Raw genomic sequence first — 22,235 nt, 5'->3', positions numbered from 1 at the left:
CAAGATCATCTCTACAAAATTTCATCTAATTCGGGTACTGTTCACCCCGAAAAAAATTCCAAAAAATTCTCTCCTGAGCAGCCGACTTTGAGCCGCCGGATCTCCGCCGTCCGGCCACCATAGAGCGGCGCACCGGTCACGTTTGAAAGGTTGCTGCATCCCCTGTCGATTAGTGGTAGCGTCACCCGCCATCTCGCCGCCGTTTAGGAGCGGTGAAACTCGGAAATTATGCCGAAAAAAAAAAAGCATATTTCGCCGAACTTCAACTCGTCGGATCTCCCTCCTCCTTCCATACTACAAACCCTCCAAAAGATTTAACCTCAATCATTGTGTGCTAGGAGAATCGAAGAAAAGAAATTATAGGTTTTTAAATTAGGGCTTTTCGGTTCTTGTTAAATTGAAGTGTTTAGGCTCAGAATTAGACTTTGTGGTGAACTAGGAAGTTATTAGGAATGTCATTTAGATTGTGGTGGTGAAATTTGGTGATCATTGGTGGCGGCGGTGAACAGTGACGCCGTATGAACAGTATTGTGAATAGTGTTTTTTGAACAACGTTCTGTAACATTAAATATGAACAGTGTTTAAATAAAAAGAGTACATTGCAACAGTGATTAGTAAACCATGAACAGTGTTCTGTGAACAATGTTTTATGAACATCATTTAGCTGTAGTGAAATCGTCACCTGATATTTTACGTATCATTTTCTAAACATTTATCATGCTATTAGGTGACTAACGAAAAGAGTGAGGAAATTACTTTCAGTGTCGTGGAAGTTGCACGCAGGAAAAAAGGTGAGTAAAAATCTCACATATTTACGAATCTACCCTTGCGGAGATTCAAGATTATGCAGAATTTTAAAGAATGAAATATGACATGTATATGATATAGTGGAATATATATATTTGTATAAATGGTAAATATGTACATATATATAGTTTGCTATATTATATATTGTTATGATTTCGTTGTGAATATGTCATTTTGATGATGAGATTTATATATCGAGCATGTGATTTGTTTTGTACAATATGACATGATGATTATTGTACGTGGTTTTAACATGGAGATTGTTAAAACGTTTTTGTCTTCGGACGTGATTTTGTCTACGGACGTGCGATGTGTTCGGACGAGTTTTGTCTTCGGACGTGATTGATGTCTTCGGACAAGTTTTTGTCTTCGGACCAGTCTACGGACGTGTTTTGTCTTCTGTAATAACTCGAATTTTTAGAAACTAAATGTCGAGTATTTTCAAAGTGTTAAACTTGTGAAATTAATTCAAGATGACAATTGGAGGTTTGCGACATTTCGAAACGGAAACGGAAACGTTCTCGGATCGTTTAATTAGAAAACGTAACGTTACCGCAATGTATAGATCGACTTTTATTTCGTCGCTCGGTTGCGAAAACTTCTTTCACGAAAGTCGTAGAGCTCATCGATACGAGTTCGTGGACATGTCACACGTTCGAATCGGACGTCGGCTACAAAAGTTATTAACGTCGGAAGTTCGTTTCCGATTTTAGAAATAGTATAAAAGGAATGAGAGGAGATTAAAAATCAGAAAATCAGTTTTTTTCCAAAAATCAGCTCGGGTACTGTTCACCCGACCCAAAAACCTTCTCCGACCGATTTCTCCACCATCCGACGTCGCCTCGTGTCGTGCCACCTATCAAACTGACGGGCTCGACGAGCTCCATCTTTTGGGCTACGCCTTGCACTCCGGCGACAACCACACACGACGTAGAAACCGCCGGAAGTTACTGCTGTGGCGGCGCCGCCTCCTCCGGCCACCATAGCTCGAGATTCTTGGGGGGTTTTGCTTGTCTCAGTCCCTGCAACATTCCCACAAAAGGAATCGAGCCAAATCGAAGTGTAAGTACCCGAATCAAAATTTCAATTTCTAAGGTTTGTGAATAGTGCCGAATTTATGTTTTTCGTTGTTTGGACTGTTTAGGCTCGGATTTAGACCTTAGTGTCAACTAGAAAGTTGTTGGAAATGTTGTTTAGGTTGTGGTGGTGAAATTTGGTGATGATTGGTGGCGGTCGGTGAACAGTAACGCCGCATGAATAGTAATTGTGAATAGTAACTCCGCGCGAATAGTGACTGTGACTAGTAATCTGTAACTGTGAATAGTGATCTGTAACAGTAACTGTGAACAGTGTTTTGGCAAAACAGTAACTGTGAACAGTGGTTGGTGAAAACAGTGATTAGTAAACATGAACAGTGTTCCGTGAACAATGTTTTATGAACAACATTTAGCTGTGCTGAACTCGTCACCTGATATTTTAAGTATCATTTTCTAAGCATTTATCGTGCTATTAGGTGACTGACGAAATGAGTGAGGAAATTACTTTCAGGGTCGTGGAAGTTGCACGCAGGAAAGAAGGTGAGTAAAATCTCACATATTTACGAATCTACCCTTGTGGAGATTCAGGATTTTACAAGAGTTTTTAATATTGAATTACGACATGTATACGATATAGTGGATTACATATATATTGTATAAATGGTAATAAGTACAGATATATATATAGTTTGCTATATTATATACTGTTATGAATTCATTGGAATTGGTCATTTCGATGACGAGAATTAAATATTGAGCATGTGATTTGATTTTTGTACAATAAGATGTGTGATTATCGTACGTGGTTTTAACATGAGTTTGTTAAAATGTTTTGTCTTCGGACGAGTTTTTATCTTCGGACGTGTTTATGAAATATGACATGTATATGATATAATGAATTATATATATATTGTATAAATAGAAAATATGTACATATATATATAGTTTGCTATATAATATACTGTTATGATTTTATCGTGTTTTATGTCATTTTGATGACGAGATTTATATATCGAGCATGTGATTTTGATTTGTACAATATGATGTGAGATTATTGTACGTGATTTTAACATGGAGATTGTTAAAATGTTGATTTGTCTTCGGACTTGATTTTTGGTACAATATGATGTGAGATTATTGGACGTGATTTTAACATGGAGATTGTTAAAATGTTGATTTGTCTTCGGACTTGATTTTTGGTACAATATGATGTGAGATTATTGCACGTGATTTTAACATGGAGATTGTTAAAATGTTGATTTGTCTTCGGACTTGATTTTTGGTACAATATGATGTGAGATTATTGTACGTGATTTTAACATTGAGATTGTTAAAATGTTGATTTGTCTTCGGACGTGATTTGGTACAATATGATGTGAGATTATTGTACGTGTTTGGCAAGTCGGAACCTAGCCTTTGGCCGGGCGAAAGTTACGATACAGTTAGAGCTCTAGTCTGTCTGTCGTAGTACTGCATGTGAGGTAACGGGTGGTTATCTGCTCATGGGTACTCAGATTATTTTGGATGTTGGGTAGCGGGTGGCTATCCAATATCGGCGGTGTATTACGAGAGGGGTAACAGATGTGTACCAACGTTCTTGGTACCCGTAATATAAATGCATTTGGGTAACCAGAAGGGTTACTTAATTTCTCATGAGCGTTTTATTTCATATTTCTTTGGGACGACCAGATGGGCCGTCCATTGACTCATGAGTGCATTTATATTTGTTTGATTTCTGGATTTCCGTATATATTGATATGCGAGTTATATATTTTCATTTTACTCATATGAGCTGTAAAGCTTACCGGGTTTGTGTTTACAATCCCGGTGCACCAATTCGATGGTGTAGTGGATAACTCCGCAGGTGTGGATTAGCGGGAATTGACGGACCGCTCAGAGGACTTGAAGTTATTTATCTCCAGCTTGTGTGAGGATTTTGTGTGACTATCTTGTGAGGTTGTTGTGAGGATTATACACTTCCATTTGTTATAATGTTGAATTATAATTTGGGTTGTAATAATCGTTTTGACTGAGTTGTATTTTGAACTCAGAGATGATCCGCAGTGGCATTTTAAATGATTTTGATTTCATCGAGATTGTTTAGTGTTTAACAACTTTGAAATTTTGAGTTTTTAAGCTTGAAATTTTGGGGTCGTTACATCTTCGGACATGATTTTTTTCTACGGACGTGTGATGTCTTCGGACGTGTTTTGTCTTCGGACGAGTTTTTGTCTTCGGAAGTGTTTTATGTCTTTTGGACTGGACGTGATTGATGTCTTCAGACGAGTTTTGTCTTCGGATGTGATTTATGTCTTCGGACGAGTTTTGTTTTCGGACGTGATTGATATCTTTGGATGACTTTTTGTGTTCAGACCAGTCCTCAGACGTGTTTGGCATGTCGAAACCTAGCCTTTAGCCGGGCGAAAGTTACGATACAGTTAGAGCTCTAATCTGTCTGCCGGAGTACTGCATGTGAGGTAACAGATGGGTTATCGGCTCATGAGTACTCATATTTTTGGATGTTGGGTAGCAGGAGGTTGCCCAATGTCGGCGGTGTACTACATGAGGGGTAACAGAGGTGTACCAGCGCTCATGCGTACCCGTGTTATAAATGCATTTGGGTAAACAGAGGGGTTGCCCAATTTCTCATGAGCACTTTCATTTTCATATTTTTGGACAACCAGATGGGCCGTTCATTGACTCATGAGTGCATTTATAATTGATGTTTTGTGATTTTTGTATATATTGATATGCGAGTTATATTTTTATTTTACTCATACGAGCTGCAAAGCTTACCGGGTTTGTGCTTACAATCTTGGTGCAACAATTCGATGGTGTAGAGAATAATTTCGCAGGTGTGGATTAGCGGGAATCGACGGACCGCTCAAAAGACTTGGAGTTATTTATTTACATCCTGTGGTGAGGATTTTGTGTGGATTTCTTGTGAGGATTATACATTTCCATTTGTTATAATGTTGAATTATAAATTTGGTTTGTAATAATCGGTTTGACTGAGTTGTATTTTGAACTCAGAGATGATCCGTTGTGGCATATAAAATAGTTTTGATTTATTGAGATTGTTTTAGTGTTTTTTATGACTTCGAAATTTGAGTTTCATGCTCGAAATTTTGGAGTTGTGACACACACACATTTATAAATACCTACCGAGACGATTATGGATTAGTACATTATATTTATAAATACTTGAATTTAAGACCATCTGGGCCTAGTTACATACATGGGGTGAAATTACATATTGCAAGAGCATTCTCCACTGAAATCATTGACATGCATGAAAAGAGTAGTATTGGTGCTTAGTTCTTGTCGGCACAACATAAATCAAAGATTTTCTATAAACACATCTATTATTTTGATATCTCAAGCTTTTAAGATCAACCTTTGTTAATGATCAACCATTTTAGACATGTATAGGTTCATTAATGATAAGGTGATTTTGGCCTTTTAACAGAGTCGTTGAATCCAAATGGAGAAAAGCTTAGTTAGTAATTGATATATCGATGTACGGATAAATAACGTACAGTTATACGTATTATATAAACAGATACATCTGTCTATATGACAAAGCCCGTCGTCCCTAGCCTATCCGAAAATAGTTGCATGTTCTACTATTTGTTACTTTGTACTTATAAGATAGTGCTGGGTACTTAGCCTCTAGCTAGTCTGTTGTATTACATGCCTACATGGTATCGAAATGGACAAAACTCGAAGTATCGTTTCTTGTTCTTCCCTTCTTCTGGTTTCCTTTGCAATGGAAGTATCTTTTCTCGAAAAAAAGAAAAGAAAAAAAGGACAAAACTCGAAAAATAACATAAGGACATGGGAAGAAAATGATGAAATCCCGAAAGATTATTAGGATCTAATTATCTGTCGATTTCGGCTGACTTCATAAACCACTGTGCAGTGCCTGTTTGGCTCGTGTCCCCTTCCTTGTCTCTCGTCTAGCTAATAACTAGCCATATAGCATGAGACGACGTGTGTTTTCTCATCCATTTTTTGCTGCTAACCCAGCTATATCTATATGTATCGATCCCCTTCTTTTAAGATTAACTTTCGATCATATTCTTCTCAAAAAAACTTTCGATCATATATAAAACACTCTCTCTGTTTCTCTCTGCTCTCTGTACGAATGTTTGAAGAAGAGATGATCATTAATTAATGACGGATCATTTCGATATCTATCAACAAGAAAATTAAATATCAGTAATACTAGAGCCGGTTAGTTTATTTCAAATAGTATGGTCAGGTTGTTGTAAGTAAATACATTACGCTAACGAATTATACACTTATATCTTTTATGTGTTTGGTCACAATTGTACATCTCTTTCTAAATATATTTTGATTTTTAATTTCCTTTTAATTACTTCAGACAAAATCAAAAGGTTATGTATCATACAATTCATCAATTGCTTAAAACGATAAACAGAAGTAAGTGATAACTAGTGTATCGATTGCGCGTACGTACATATACTCTTAATTAAGTTTTTTCCTATGCAATAAAATGGACGTTACATCTGAATGTCACATCCTTAATAATCTAGGAGCCGTGGGCTAGGCTTGCCCCATCTCTTGGGGCGTCAGACCTTGACATTCCATGCGAGACTACGTAGTTTGGAGACACTGATCATGATGACTAGGTACTCCAACTCAAAAGGACAAATGTACGTAGCTAGCTACCATGTAGTTTGTATACATTTTAATGAATATATATTAGTGAGAATAACAACGAAAATTTTCAGGCGATTGGAATACAAATTAGTAACTTAAAACAGACGCCTATCCTGAATCGACCAACGTACGTAACCCTATCTAGATAGTAAGGAATTATAAAATCTAGTGGTTAACCAACATTTCATAAAATTTACGTACTATAACTTGTTAAGTTAATCAGTTGTGCATGTAATTTTTCAATTTTGAGATTGACCGATTGGAATGGCTAGGCCGGGTTATCTAGATATGTTCGAACTAGCTTCCCATGCATGCTATCCTATCAATATGTGCTTTTCTTTAGTTGGGGAAATGAGTGATGTTAAGTAATACATGGTGTAGTTTTAGTCAAGTGAGAATTGAGATCCACGTACAGCCACAGACTAGACGACTTTCTATAGTTGAGTCGCAACCCTACAAGTGAAAAAGAGTGATTTTCATGAATATATCCACTCAGCTTGGTCCCTCAATAATTTGTCGATCAATTTTACATATCATTGATTTCACTAGATGAGAGATGGATTCTGAAACTATCAAATTGCGCGCATATATGGCCATTATTCGATCGCATTTACGTACCACAAAGATCCAAACACATTAAAAACACAAATCTTAATTGGTTTATGCATACGGTTCGAGAGTGGCTGTATTGTTCGAGACAATCCCAGTGGACCCGTGTTTCATGAAGACGATGGTGATGGCTCGTCCCAGAAGGAGTTCTTCTCTTTCATGAATGTAAGATCGAACGTATGTACAAACGTACATCAAAATGCATGTATGGACGACGTAGGTACTAATGTGTGCAAATTCTTATGGTTTGAATAATAAGGCATGGCAATCCATTTTTACAGGGGTTTACCACTTTAACTTGTTTATCTAAAGTTAATATGATCCCGGCCTGTTTTCTAATATTGGGGGTTACACACACTATCTTAATTTCAAATAATTCAACATCACTATTATAGTTCACTGTTATTATGGAGATAAAATTTGATTCAGTTTTATCCGAATATATGGTACGCCGGTACGGTGTTCATGTTGGTTCCCTCTCTGAGTACTACTCTATATAATAAAATGAACAAAATACTAGTCACTCCTTATATTTTACGGGTCTGAACAATTTACTTATCTGATTTTTAGTTTTAACTAATCACTCCTTAAACTCTTATTTTTTTTACAAATTGGTCAATTCTTTCACAGTCCGTCAAAAAAAATTGTTAACTCACCAACTGGGAGAATGTGAGAATGTTAAATGGCAGTGATAACCGTAGCTCTAATTTCAACTCTTACCCTAACAAATGTCAAATATAGTCCAAAATGACGGGATAAACTGAATTGCAGATGCCAAAACTCCCAACCATCTCTCATAATCTCATTACCAAAACTCCAAATCTTACCTCTGGAAAACTTCAACTATGGTCCGAAACTCCCCATATCCTCCATCATCGATCACAAAACCCATCAAATGATAGTTTGAACCCAGAACCCAGAATGCGATCATCACTGCGATTGGATTGTGGGATTATGCATTTTGCTTTAATTAGGGGTTGTGGGTTTTTGGATTTTGGTGGGATTTTTAGATTTCTTTCTATTACTTGGAGTCGTTTGGTTTTTTTTTTTTGGCATATCGGGGTCGTACTCATTTACAAGTCATCCATTCCGAGTGTTTGACGGACTCCTTAAAAAGGTTGTCACTCCTAGCGCATGGTGTTGCATTCACAATATTTCGAACTTAAGATCTTACTTAAGTCACATGCAGCAGTCCGTTACCACTACTGCAAGCATCTGTTGGTTATTTGTTTGGTTTGTTGGGGGTGAAGATATCGAGAAAACAAATTCTCCCTCATATGGCTAAGGAATTTAGGTGCAATTGCATTCGGGAGAACTACTTGCTATGATATGATCAATCTGCAATTCTTCCCGAGTTGAAACTTGCAGTGAAATTATATATTGGGCAAATCAAATTAATTAACTTCCGAATAAACTCACAAATATTTGAACTGGAGACGGACATCTTCAGAAAGTGCTGGTGAATTCCAAAATGCGTATTTACAGTCAGCACACTTCTAATTATAGATGAGAACTGATGCAGTTCTATATTTATGCTTGTGTGTCTACAATAAAGAGATTCAGCAATTTAAGAGACTCGGGCAATACGTATTTGATCAATAATCTCTTTAAAAAAAAAATCAGTAGCTTTACAGTGAGAGAGAGAGAGAGAGATAAAAACACCTAATTTGAACCTTGAAGGGCATTTGAGGAAGTGAGAAGATACTTCATGTCAACGTTAGTAAGTTAACATACATTATGGACGGAAGGTGACAAAAATGACTAATTGGTCGGAAATTTAGAGTAAAATAAGTAATTAGTTGAAATTGAAAGTTAAATAAGTAAAATGTCAAGACCCATAAATTATAAGGAGTGACCAATATTTTATCTTAACAAAATTTTCCTAGTTGCGTTCTTTTTCCGGATGTTGATTAGTAATACGTAATTGTTAGATAGGAGGCATAGGACGCAATAGTGTTATGTTAATAGATATAAAAAGAGTAACAGACACAACCCTAAACCCTAATTGGCACTGTTTTGGCACAAGTCCACTCGGTCGTAGGTCAGATTTAAGTCATAACTTTGGCTAACAGATCGATCGACCAGCAGTGACATTCACTATTATTCCTATTTGAGAGATCATTTTCCAACTTAACCATCCTATTTCAATTAAGACGCCTACGTACATCTGTAAACTTCTATCTCCAACGAAATTCAGGGTATTACCACGAGCAAGTAGCAACAAAATCCAGGGCCGGCCTTGTGTGCAAGGGCTCAAGACAAAAAATATTTGGGGCCCCAAAATAAATGCTCGAAAAAAAAAATTATAATTGTTCATAATTTCATTGTTGAAGTTGAAACATAGACAATTATAAAATTCATATAAATAAAGACAAAACAAATTCATTATTTTAAACATGAAAATGACTCAAAAGTCTTACGTTTTTAACTATTTATAATCATGAAATTATGTCTCAATTTAAATAGAGAAAGAAAAAACTAAAAAATCTAGGAAACACAAAATAAAAATACTTCGAAATTTTTACATCTTATGTCTTGGATTAAGAAAAAAAAATCATGAATTGAGAAGGTTTTTATGCCTCAAAATGATTGATGGAAAAAATATAATAAGAGAGAGTTGTAATCAATATTTATTGCATAACTCATGCATTGTAATAAAAAAATAATTATTACATAACTCATGTATAAGAAGAATTTTCTTCTTAATTATTTTCTTTCTAAATTGTAAGCATACAAAAAATTTTGTTAAGGCCCCTCAAAAAATTGTGGCCCTAGAGGTGCCTACTTTGTCTTGCCCCACGCAGTCACAAAGTCCAAAACCCCCGTCTCTAACAAGTCCTACTTCTTTGACTCCTAATTTACAGAAGAGTGATCTGTTATGCAAACGACCAAACATGGGCAATTGGCCAATTGGGCATCTTCGATCTGGTTGCCTGCTCCTTCCATGTTTGACAACGATACAAAAAAATATTCAATGATTTGAAGGGTCTGAAGGTCTGGCTATGAATTAATCGAGTCAGATACATAGCTAGAGAAGTAGTATTCATACAACGGGGACCTACGTCCAAAGCAGAGAGTTATACACGCACGGCTGGGCACCCAGAAATAACTAGACCAGAAACCTGCAAATGCGGGCTAGCCAGTACATTTTCATAAAAACAACAATGTATAGCTAGCCAACTCCATCTCTTATCGATCTGATCTGTAATGATCAAACAGAGAAGTACCCTCAGAAAAATGCAACGCTGTGTAGTCGGTCAGTTTTCATAGAAGCCATATATGAAAACCCAACCATGGTGTTTCATGTGAAACCTCTCAATGCTGTTCGAGATGGTAGAATGGATACTACCTACATACATGCATGATGCATGAGCGAGCATAATGATGACGACGAAGATCGCGGTGGTGGTGGTGGGTGGGTCTCACTGTGGGTGGCAGAGAACGACTGCTCAGTTCAAACAGATCAGAAGCTGGAAAAAATCTTGATCGACCTAATTAATATACCTAAAGAAGGAGATACTGTACATATACGTACCCGGCCTCGCTGATTGAGTCATTTGAGTGCGTATGATATGGGATAGGCCTATACTAATGCTACGTCAGGGTATCGATCAGGCTTTTGTGTTTAACTACGTTGGAGATCATTATAGTTTACAAAGGATTCATTTCTAAGGCTTTGAAATATTCCGACCACGTAGTAGAACAGTTACTACAGTAGTAGCCTAGTAGGGGGACTTGCCTGCGCGCTTATGACGAAGATACTCGAATAATTTAATCCGTAGCAATGATTTCACTTAATTTCGTGAACTATAGCACACAGTACGTCCTACTGTTCTACAGCACACAGTTCTTACAGCAACTCTAAAACTGACAAGATTCAAAGATATTGGTTTGTGATTCCTTCAAATTTTATTAACTAAAAGAGATGGTACATGATTATAAAGTTTTAGTGTTCAATCCGTAATAACGATTTTGCCTAAACAATAAAGTTTTTACGAAATTTCACATGAAACATACGTTATTTATCACACTTCTGATAAATTGATAATTATGGCACTAGAATATTTGGTTTGGCAAGAAATAGTCCATGTATGAGTTCAATTTTACAGGTTACAAGTGAGCTTCCAATTGTTGTTCTAACTTTAGCCTCTGGGAGTTTAGGGATTCAAAATTCCAGATACATTGTTAATTTTTAATCTATAAATATACCTTCGTTGAATTCTTTTAATTTCACCTAAAAATATTGAACTTTGCAATTTATAACCATGCCTAGAGTCAGTTCCAAAAATAAACCATGCCTAGAGTCTGTTTTAGTCTCAATCTTCCAGCCCACTGGGCCAAACTTCATTGGTTTCAAACATTTCCTTCATCAATGTGGACCAGAAGCCCTTATCAACATATTTATTGTTTTTTGTCCATAAACGTGTTGGCAACCATTAAACCATATCCGGCGCAAAAAGAAAAAAGAAACATAACCAATAAACACAACTCTTTTAATCGAAAATATTAACATAACTCTTGCTTTTGAGAGTTATGGATATCATTTATTTTATTTTCGAGAAATTTTTTAGAACTTTATTTAATATTAATTTCATGGGGCTAAAGAAATGAAAAAAATTGTCTTTGATCCACTCCATCCAAGTAAAGATAGGCGTTTTGATACCATCATGTCATGATATAGTCATATAGACTAAAGTCCATACCACCAGGTTCGAAGATCTCAAAACTTTATAAGAGAGTGAATGTAGTGAAGCATATGTTACAAAGAATTTGAAAGTCTCATACACCAACATGCTTTGGAGTCAAGATCATAATCAATCAATTAACTGTGCTAGTATAACGCCTAAAGTTTTTTATGTAACCTAAGAATGTAATTTTTGCATTTATCAACGTAGAAATGTTTATCAATATGCCCCTCTAATTATAAAGCAAAAGTGTCATATCATAAAATTAAACAATGTTGCGTTTATGAATCTTAAAACTATATGCGAGACTAAAATTGATGTAAGCAACCGACAAAATTTAATCGATTGACGCAACTACCAAATGTGCTCCTCTATTCTTATAGTGGAAACAAAGAGGTGCTCACTACTCATAGTCTCATACTACATTCTTCTAGAGAAATTTTGAAATTCAAAACATGAGCTCCACCGTAGTGATTGTATGGTTGTTAATTCAATGTAAATCGAGACGCTCAAAAGCTCAAGCGTCACAAGACCCCTGGCGGTGACTCACAGCCACCTAAAGTCAAACCCGACTAATTGTAACCGACAGTGTCAATCCAAGCCGTCGATCAAGTACACATGTCACCCCCACAAAGCACCGTGACGGTTCAAAAATACCCAGCATCAGAATGACAGACCAGCTCTTTCGAACTCCCTGGTGTTAGAGAGAGAGAAGCACAAATCCTCTGATTCAACAACGTGTCTGTTTCAGTTGGCTTTTGCTCATATTTAGTGTGTCTTGCCCTCTTTTCCTCTTGCCCCAAATTCAAAGCCCTTCAATTTTAATTGAGTAAAGTAAGAATCTTTATAACTCTGTTTTTTTAAGCTTCAATTTTGTTGTTGGATTAATTTAATTCAAGTTCTTGGTTTGGTTGTGTTGGAATTTTGGTAGGTGAAAGTGGAATGGCAACATCAGTGGAGAAGGAGGAGGTTGTGTCCTTAGAGTTACCAGCTCCTTCTGGTTGGATTAAGAAGGTGAATTGGTTCCTAACAAGAGAGAAATTTTGGGGCTTTTTGAAATGTTGAATTTAATTGGTAGCTAGTTTAGTTTAATTAGTGTTTGTTTGATGAATTTCACTAGTGTTTGTCTGGTATGGATGTTTTGTCAATATTGGGGGTAGAATTTGATGATATGGTAAAGGGTTCTAATCAGGGTTTGTTTTTTTTTTCTTTTTGAATTTGAGTTGAATTTTCAGTAATTGTGCTCTTATTGGTACTTTTGTATATACAAATGTGTTCAATTAGGTCCAAAGTTTTTGTTTTGATAGGTTTATGTGGAAAATGCATAATTTTGGCTATATGCACTTCGTGCATGGTTTTCTGGTGAACTAAGTACTTTTACAGAGTAGTTCATTTTGATGTATGGATTTAGAGTAAGGTGGGGAGTTGCAGGTTCTGTGATTTCGTTTGTGGATATTCTTTTAGAGAATCGTAGTTCTAATTACTCTCATATGAGGTTTGTGATCGGGTTAAATTGGTAGTAGTTTTTAAGATCCTAATTTTACAATTATGGATGTTGTCTGATATGGTATGATTCTTGAGTCTCAATTTGGGGTAGTGTGGGGCTTGAACTGTAAGGTCTGCTTTTGTGATGATTTCTGGAAGTAATATGAGCATTTTGTCCTTGAACTCCTAAGAGTAGGCTTAATATCTGCTAGTAAGGCAATAATTATCTTATTCTATTTCCAAAGATCTTCATAATTTTAATTGAGGCCAGAGTGTTGTTAAACTTTACTATCAGATGCTCCTGGCAAGTCCTTTTAATTTTTTTTTTGGACAGTGCAATCTATTTGATTATTAGTTATCTCTCTGCTAGTGTGTTATGTCAATGTAACAAGTCTATGCTCATTTGCAGTTTGTTCCCAAGCAGAGTGGAACTCCCAAGAAGAACGAGATCATATTTACGGCTCCAACTGGAGAGGAGATCTCCAACAAGAGACAGCTGGAACAATACCTGAAGGCACACCCTGGGGGCCCTGCAGTGTTAGAGTTTGATTGGGGCACTGGTGAGACCCCAAGGAGATCAGCTAGGATTAGTGAGAAGGTCAAGGCAACTCCATCACCAGAAAGTTATCCCCAGAAGAAGCGAAGCAGAAAAACATCTAAGAAGGATAGCAAGGAAAAGGAAGCTGCTCAAGAAACTGAGGAGACAAAAGCTAATGACGTGCAAGATTCTGGTAAGGCTGTGAAGGATAATGATACTGAGATGGAAAAGGCTGATGTGAAGGAAAATCAAGATGGGGATAAAGTACAAGATGCAGATACCAAGACAGAAGTAGCTCCTCCGGAAGAACCTAAAGTTGAGAATGAACCCAAAATACCCAATGAAGCTGAAGGGGACAAGAAAACTACTGAGGTTGATGTAGGAACCATTGGTGGGAAGGACGTTGAGGGTTCTGGTTCTGGAGAACTAGAAGGAAATCCAGAAGAAAAGATCAAGCAACCACCATCTGAGACACAGGAAAAGGAAGTGACTGGGGATCAGGGTGAAGCAGACATAGCTGCCACAAACAAGGTCGAACATGAAGGAGAAGGAGAGGAAAAAGGAAAACAGAACGAAAGTGAAATTAAGGAGAAAGAAGCAGTGCAAGGGAAGGATGAGGAACACAAGAGTTCAGGTGTTCACGAGTTGGGCAAGAAGATTGAAGCAGGAGCGACTAAAAATGGCAGCAACGGCAATGAGGCTGTGAAGGTTTAGCTTTGCCGGCTCACTAAATCCAAATTCTCTACCATCATTCTGACTCCCCCCCCCACATTTCTCTGAATATCTGTAATGTCAGTGTTTTTAATTTTAGCTATCTGATTGTTCATTGAAACATCCGACAATAGATCAGTAGATTAGGCTGTACCATGTACCCTCCTTTGTTATGTATTAGAAAGAATGTATCATCTTTTGTTGTGTACTAGAGGTGTAGTTGGCAGGGACCTCTTTAACATTATGTGTAAAATACTGGTGATGTAATACTGTTATGCAGTGATATTAATAAGTCGGTTGAATTCTCAATCCCCCCTTTTACTCATTTTTCTGGGATGACTAAATGCCTTCTCAAATGAATCAGTCATAAAGTGCTGCCATATCCATGTCAACCAGTAAGGGTTCTCTTCGATTCTATATGTATTACAGCTGCCCATAAAGGCATAGTCTTGCACAATCTGGTGAGCAATGCATCCAAAAACGAGAATTCACCAGTTCAGTTTATAACAATGTATAAAGAATGACGCAATTGAAATTTGTAGTTTTAGTGAAAGAATTCTGTTGTAGCCAAAGCTCAACAGAGACTGCAGATTAACAGTTCTCTCATGGAGAAACATATTAAGTGAAAGTAAGTAACCCTCCGTCTGTTTAAAGCCCCTTAAGCTGGCCAACTAGCCCAGTCAGTGCAGTCCATTTCTCGATTGCAGTGGCAGACGCCACAAATGCAAGTTTGGAGGCCTCTTGATCATTCTTAGTAACTGCAGAGAAAAAACATACATGAGCCCTAGCCATGACGGTGAAACTGCTGTTCCAAGGCACCTATATTGGTTGCAACATGGTCATATTTTGATGTAGTTCATAGCACATCTCTAAGTACAATCAGATTGAATAAGTTTGCCTGATGAAGTAACAGACCTGATGATATCAAAGAAGCTAGCGAGGAATTGAATGCATCCACCTCAGTCTGTTCCTCAGGACTAGAGCTCAGCTGTTGAGGAGGTACAAAGAATACAGTCAGAAGGCTATACCTTCATATTTGAACATAATAAAAACAAACAGAGATGAAAGGTACTGACACTATAAGTTTGATGATTTGAGGTTCTCTATATATGCCAGTTCACATTGTTTATAAAAACACATTCATAATATCAGGTGTGCTGATTGCATAAAGCAAGGACATACCTTATTTAAAGCTACATTAGCCTTCTTAACCCAATCTTTATCCCCGAGAACTGATCTAGCTGTAGACAAGTCATTACCATCGATCGCTTGACCTACTTTGCTCAGCCTGAACACCAGTCCCTGTAGATCTCCTGGAACACATCATTTCATCACGGTAAGGTTTGAGCATATCACAGAAGCATCATTATAGCTAAACTCAACAAACTCAGGACACAACCATACAATCAATTCCACATAGAACCACTGAACTACACTGACTAGTAACATAATGAAAAGATAAATTTGATCAAAATGCATGCTTCAGGTATATAACTGCAATTAGAGCAATCAAAGCAGGAACTCTAAAGACTAAATTGCTTACACCAAAATGTGTACTGACAAGTAATAAAATCAAGATTTCCCTTGAAGTTCACCAAAATAAATTCCTCATTCTAAACTAAACAACACAAAACTGTTATCAAATGATCAAGAATGTATGGGGGCTAGCTCATGTGGTTTTCTTAACAATATTGTAACATCATCAAGGACAACTCCAATCCAATCCAACACTGATCACAGTTCAAAGTCATAGAGTAAATACAACACAAAGTAACAAACTTTGACCTGTTTCTTTCTTGGCAGAGCTGATGACCAACTGTTTCTCAAGCCTCTTCTGCCTATCTTTCTTAACCTTCTCCAAAAGCTCCACGTCATCATCAGCTTCTAGAATTGCTGCATTGGAACCAAACCACCCTCCTCCAACCACTGAGAACACCAAGCTAGTCCCCAAGCTTATGGACAAGCCTCTCTTGGTCACAACTGGACCTCCTGATCCTAACCCTGTTGATCCTGATGATGACTCACCCTGTGCTTTGCAAAAGCTCACTTGTCTCCTAATACCAACTTTCTGGGCATAAATCAATGTTGTTGATGATAGGAAGGTGTTAGAGGCAGTGGCCATTTCTTCCCCAAAAAAAAGATTGATTCTTTTTAGAGCTCAATTTTTTTCTGGTATTTATTTTTGGTGGGAAAAATCCACTAGTATTGGAAATGACAAAAGATAAGGTTGCAGAGGTCAGTCCTTCACTCCTTCTCATCCAGTCAAATCTCTCCTCCATTTCTTAGGGCTATTATAGTAATTTAACTCCTTAATTGAGCCGAACTATAAAAGCGGCTCAGGGTTTTAGGCTTTTTACTAGAACAGAAGAATGGAGGAGGACGCCGTGAACCGGCAGCGAGAGACGGGCGAGTCAAAACGACGACGTTCGGAGCTTACCGAAAACGACGACGTGATCGCCGAGATACTGTTACGCCTGCCGGTGAAGTCGTTGATAAGATTAAGATTCCGGAGCGTATGCAAGTCGTGGCGTGCTTTGATTTCCGCGCCGGATTTCGTCGGCCGCCACCTCCGCCGCGTCGTCACCGGCCGCAACAAGAACAGGTCCCACCTCCTCCTTCCCGGAAACTCTCTGACTTCTATAGACTACAATTATTCGCTGAAGTGCTTCAAAATCGGTGACCTGAAATTTGATTATCCGGTGATGGTGTTCCGAAATCTTAGGGAGCTATTAACCGAAAGTAATGTAGAAATATAGTCTTCAAGCCGAATGTGTGTAATGATTTCAGTCTTGGACTGAAGTTGCGAGTGTACCAAGTGAAGCTTTACCTAAGGAGTTTCGTTTAAGGTTGAGGCCTCTAAGCATTTCGGAGAATGGTGAAGTTTTCTTGAATCTTGATAGAAATGTGCTGGCATTGTATAGTTCCAAAGACAAGAGATTTAAAGCTGTCGTTTTGACTCATCAGCATGGTAACTTTGATACTGTTAGTTACGCAGAGAGCTTAGTTTCTCCGGTGACTGGGGATCTCACAGAACTGACTTGCATTGTGTTTTTTAAATCAATATCTGATGATCACTTTTCTCATATTTGATGAAAAGTGCCAACTATATTGGTCTGCGATTACTTTATGCCATTTCCAAATATAGTCTTCTACTTGGTGGTTACTGCATTGCTAATACGTTTATGCCATTTCCATTTTGTGACTTGAGCTTTGGATCTTGCTGCTACTTTTATGTGAACTCTTTCCTCTTTTCATACTTTTGACCACATTGATACTAATGGAAAATAAAACTCCTTTTTGTATTGTTAGTGAGCAGTGTGATTGTGGCAGATGCAGGAACACCAACAGCTCCAAATTACTTCTCCCAATCTTTCCTTTGTACTCTGTAGACTATGAAGCATTATTGAAATATAGGAAGGAAGTCGATGTTCATTTTGCAACCAAATACCTTGACTATCCTATAATGATTCGAAATATCAGCCAATTAATCCCTGGTCATGCATCAAGCAGAAGGTTTGATTGTCGGGTAATGGTCCCGAAGTTCAGTGTGCAAATCTATGGTTCTTGTAATGGTTTGATGTGCTTAGAGGTTGACTACCACAAAATCATTTTGTGGAACCCATGTACTGGGGACTCCGAGCTGTTACCAGAAGCTACACGTTTCCATGATGATCAGTGTGCAAGGTATTACGGATTTGGCTATGATTCAACGAATAGAGATTACAAGATCGTAAGGGGGTTTTATGAGGTTAATATTGAAGCTGGTGAAGATGAAGCCATATTTGAGGTCTTTACACTAAAAACGCGTTCGTGGAGGCAAGACCATGGTTTTTCTATTTGCGCTTGGGCAGGGGTACTTAGTAAATGATGCTCTACATTGGGTCATGCAGGAATATGAAGATATGGGATATATAACTGATGATTCCAAAATACTGTCCTTTAATTTAAGGGAGGAAAATTTTCAGGAAGAAGTGTCATTCCCCATTCCCCCTTCTGGCAACGGGTATTATGAATCTGTGGAAATTGGGGCTATTGGAGGTTGTCTGTGTATCTGCTTTTAACTGGTTGATGGTGGTTTTAGAATATGGGGTAAAAGAATCTTGGACTGAACTCCTACAAATTTCTCTAGATGTTTTACCCAAAGATTGCAAATTACAGTTGAGGCCTTTATGTCTTTTAGAAAATGGGGAAGTGCTTCTGAATGCTCATAGAAATGTGTTGGCATTGTTTAACCCAGGGAGAAATACATTTTGAACTGTTGTTCAGACTCATGGAGATGAATGGTTAAATACAGCTATCTATGTTGAGAGTTTAGTTTCACCAGCAACTGACTGTGGCGTGGGCATGTGATACTAACAGTGGTCTAAATATCGCTTATATCGGTTGAGGGATAAAACGATATATTGGAGATATATTATATCGATATATATCGATATATATCGGTTTCATCGGAATTGCTTATTTTCAATAAAATTTATAAAATTATACTTCAATATGTGCCAAATAAACTTAAAAAATGTACTAAGTAAACTAAAATAAATAAATACTTGATTTTGTGACAATTAAAAATACACGAACGATACATAATAATAAAATTAAGTATTTAAGAAGAATTATTTAGGCTTGAAATTCATCATATATATTTAAAAATTAAAAATATATATGAAAAAAATGAAAAAAATAAATATATAAGTTTTTCAAAAAAAGAGAGGAAAGAAATATTAATTTTTTAAAAAAAAATTTAAAATTTGACCGATATTTGATCATTGACCGATATATTCAACCGATATGGGCGATATCGTATCGTTTTCTAAATATCACCGATATATTCGATATTTAGAACATTTAATACCAACATCGTTTTCTAATTTTTCTCTCCAAAATGTCTTTCGTATTCCATCAATTCGTAAAAATCTTTTGTCTGTCGCTCGTTTCACCAAAGATAATCTTGTTTTCTTTCTTTTTGCCCCAGATTATTATCAAATCTATTGCTTAAGAACTGGCCACCTATTGTTTCAGGGTCCTTGTCAAGATGGTCTTTATCCTCTCAAGTTATCCAGTGTCTCCACTCCTTATGCCCTAGCTTCTGTTCATTCCTCAATATGGCACAATCGTTTGGGTCACCCATCGTCCTCCGTTTCCACTCGTTTAGGGTCAGTTATTGGATCTAAAATTTCTCCTGGTTATTTTTGTACTCAGTGTGCACTTAGCAAGTCTCAGAAATTATCTTTTCCATCTCATAATAACTCTGTTTGCTCTCTTTTTGCTATTATTCATAGTGATGTGTGGCAATCCCCTACTGTCTCTGTAAGTGAATTTAAATATTATGTCCTCTTTACAGATGAATACTCCTGTTATACCTGGCTGTATCCTATGCGTCAGAAGACTGAAGTCCTCGCCCATTTTCAGACTTTGGTTGCCATGGTTCGAAATATTTTCAATGGTTCTATCAAATATCTCCAAAGTGATAATAGAACTGAATATGTCAATCAAGCCTTTTTTCACTATTGTACTTCCTTAGGCATCCAACAACAATTTTCTTGTCCATATACTCCTGAACAAAATGGCCTTGCTGAGAGGAAACATCGTCATATTGCTACAGTTGCTATTCCTTACTTCTTACCTCTGGCGTTCCTCAAAATCTTTGGGTTGAGGTTATTTTGACCTCTGTGTACCTCATTAATCTTCTTCCTACTCCTACACTCAACTGGGACACTCCTCACTTTCGTGTGTATGGTCATTCTCCCTCTTATTCATCTCTTCGCGTTTTTGGTTGTTTGTGTTTTCCTCATTTAGGTTGTTCTCCTTCCAATAAGTTGTCTAATCGGAGTCTTGAGTGTGTCTTCCTTGGGTATAGTCCTCACCACAAAGGTTATCGTTGTCTAGATCCCAAACAAATCGAGTTTATATGTCACGTCATGTTTTATTTAACGAAACAAGTTTTCCCTACAAAGGGGTGCATGTACAATCGCCATCATCTTGGGTTGATATTGAATTCACTCCGTTACATAATTCCAGTCCAATTACACCTCCGCAGGCCATCCTGCCGAGCCAAGGCTCATTATCCTCAGGCCCAAGCCAACCTAATCACTCAGCCTCCATTGATGTCGTTACCCTCCCTCAATCCACCGATCGTGTTGCCACGATCTCTCCAGTCTCACATAATGATGCTCTAGTTCTCCCTCACAGTGTTTCCCTTCCGACCAAACCGGCCTCCTCTGTGCCGTTCTTGACTCCGTCTGTTTCTACTCCACTAGATCTGAAATTTACCTCCCGTGCTGCTTCTCCACTTCTCCATTACTCTCGTCGCCGTCCGCCACCAGTGCTTCTCCCAGATCAGCCGGCCGCCACGCCCTCTGTCGCTCTGATCTCCCTGCCTTCTCTGGCCACCGTTCACCCTTCCTCTCATGTTCCTGTCTCTGTTCCAGTCGCGAATGCTCCCGCCGCATCGGATCTTCATCCAATTCCAGCTCCTCCACCAATTGTGGCTCCCGCACCTCTTGCGCCTCCTCAACCTATGACAACTCGTCTTCGTGACGGCATTGTGAAGCCCCGGATTCGCACTGATGGCACTGTAAAGTATCCTCTTCCTCAGGCTCTTCTCACTGCAATTGATTCAACAGAACCTACTTGCTATACAGAGGCGTCAAAACATGCGGTGTGGCGTTCTGCTATGGCTGATGAAATCAATGCACTCATGAAAAATAACACTTGGACATTGGTTCCTCCTTCCCCATCACAAAATACAGTTGGTTGCAAATGGGTGTTCCATGTGAAACACAATTCGGATGGCTCAGTTGAACGACATAAAGCTCGTCTTGTGGCTAAAGGGTTTCATCAACAACAAGGTATTGATTATGAAGAAACATTTAGTCCTGTGATTAAAACCTGCTACTATTCGTATTATGCTTTGTCTTGCTGTTTCTAGAGGCTGGTCCCTTCGACAATTAGACGTCAAAAATGCTTTCTTCATGGCTTTCTCAAGAAGGATGTATATATGACCCAACCACCTGGTTTCGGATCCGACTCGGCCTTCTCATGTTTGCAAATTAACCAAAGCACTCTACGGCCTCAAGCAAGCTCCACGCGCTTGGTTTCACATAATGGCTTCTTTCTTATTGTCGGTTGATTTCGTTCAAAGCTTGGCAGACTCTTCTCTCTTCATTTATCGGCATGGGCCTCATGTTCTCTACTTCTTGTTGTATGTCGATGATATTGTTGTTACTGACAATGATAATTCCATCCTCCAAGAGTTCATCGATGCGTTGGGACGTGGCTTTGATATCAAGGACCTTGGTCCTCTTCATTATTTTCTTGGTTTACAGGTCACCTCTCACGCCAATGGTCTTCACATTAGCCAACTCAAGTACGCTCATGATATGCTTATGAAGCATGATATGGTGCTTAGTCAACCAGTTAGCACCCCAATGTCTGCCAAGGCTCTCCTCTCGGCCACCGAAGGCGATCTCCTTTCCAATGCCACAGAATTTCGTGAAATTGTTGGTTCCTTGCAATACTTGACAATCACTCGCCCTGACATTGCTTACGCTGTTAACTCTATCTCTCGCTACATGAGTCAGCCACACAAACCCCATCTCATTGCTGCCAATCGTATTCTCAGGTACATCAAAGGTACTCTTGGTCATGGTTTGTTCTTCAGCCGATAATGTCAACCAA

At 38.0% G+C, this 22,235-nt stretch overlaps 2 protein-coding genes across 2 annotated transcripts; one reads left to right on the top strand and one right to left on the bottom strand.

Annotated features, from left to right (window-relative positions):
* Nucleotides 1-12,491: 12,491 nt before the first annotated feature.
* On the top strand, nt 12,492-14,867 carry LOC126784861 (methyl-CpG-binding domain-containing protein 11-like). The gene is made up of 3 exons (XM_050510386.1): nt 12,492-12,658; nt 12,756-12,838; nt 13,719-14,867. The coding sequence occupies exons 2-3, from the start codon at nt 12,767-12,769 to the stop codon at nt 14,559-14,561; spliced, it is 915 nt and encodes a 304-aa protein (XP_050366343.1). The 5' UTR covers nt 12,492-12,658; nt 12,756-12,766; the 3' UTR covers nt 14,562-14,867.
* Nucleotides 14,868-15,026: 159 nt separating this feature from the next.
* On the bottom strand, nt 15,027-16,721 carry LOC126795715 (thylakoid lumenal 16.5 kDa protein, chloroplastic). The gene is made up of 4 exons (XM_050522492.1): nt 16,344-16,721; nt 15,741-15,871; nt 15,474-15,546; nt 15,027-15,316 (listed from the first exon to the last, which is right to left on the bottom strand). Exons 1-4 carry the CDS (start codon nt 16,678-16,680, stop codon nt 15,207-15,209), a joined length of 651 nt encoding a protein of 216 aa, XP_050378449.1. The 5' UTR covers nt 16,681-16,721; the 3' UTR covers nt 15,027-15,206.
* Between the last annotated feature and the right edge of the window lie 5,514 nt (nt 16,722-22,235).

The sequence above is a fragment of the Argentina anserina genome, chromosome 1 (assembly GCF_933775445.1).
Source record: "Argentina anserina chromosome 1, drPotAnse1.1, whole genome shotgun sequence".
Taxonomy (NCBI): Eukaryota; Viridiplantae; Streptophyta; class Magnoliopsida; order Rosales; family Rosaceae; genus Argentina; species Argentina anserina.
Note: the sequence above shows the minus strand (reverse complement) of the source record. Positions and strands in the feature narration are given on the sequence as shown.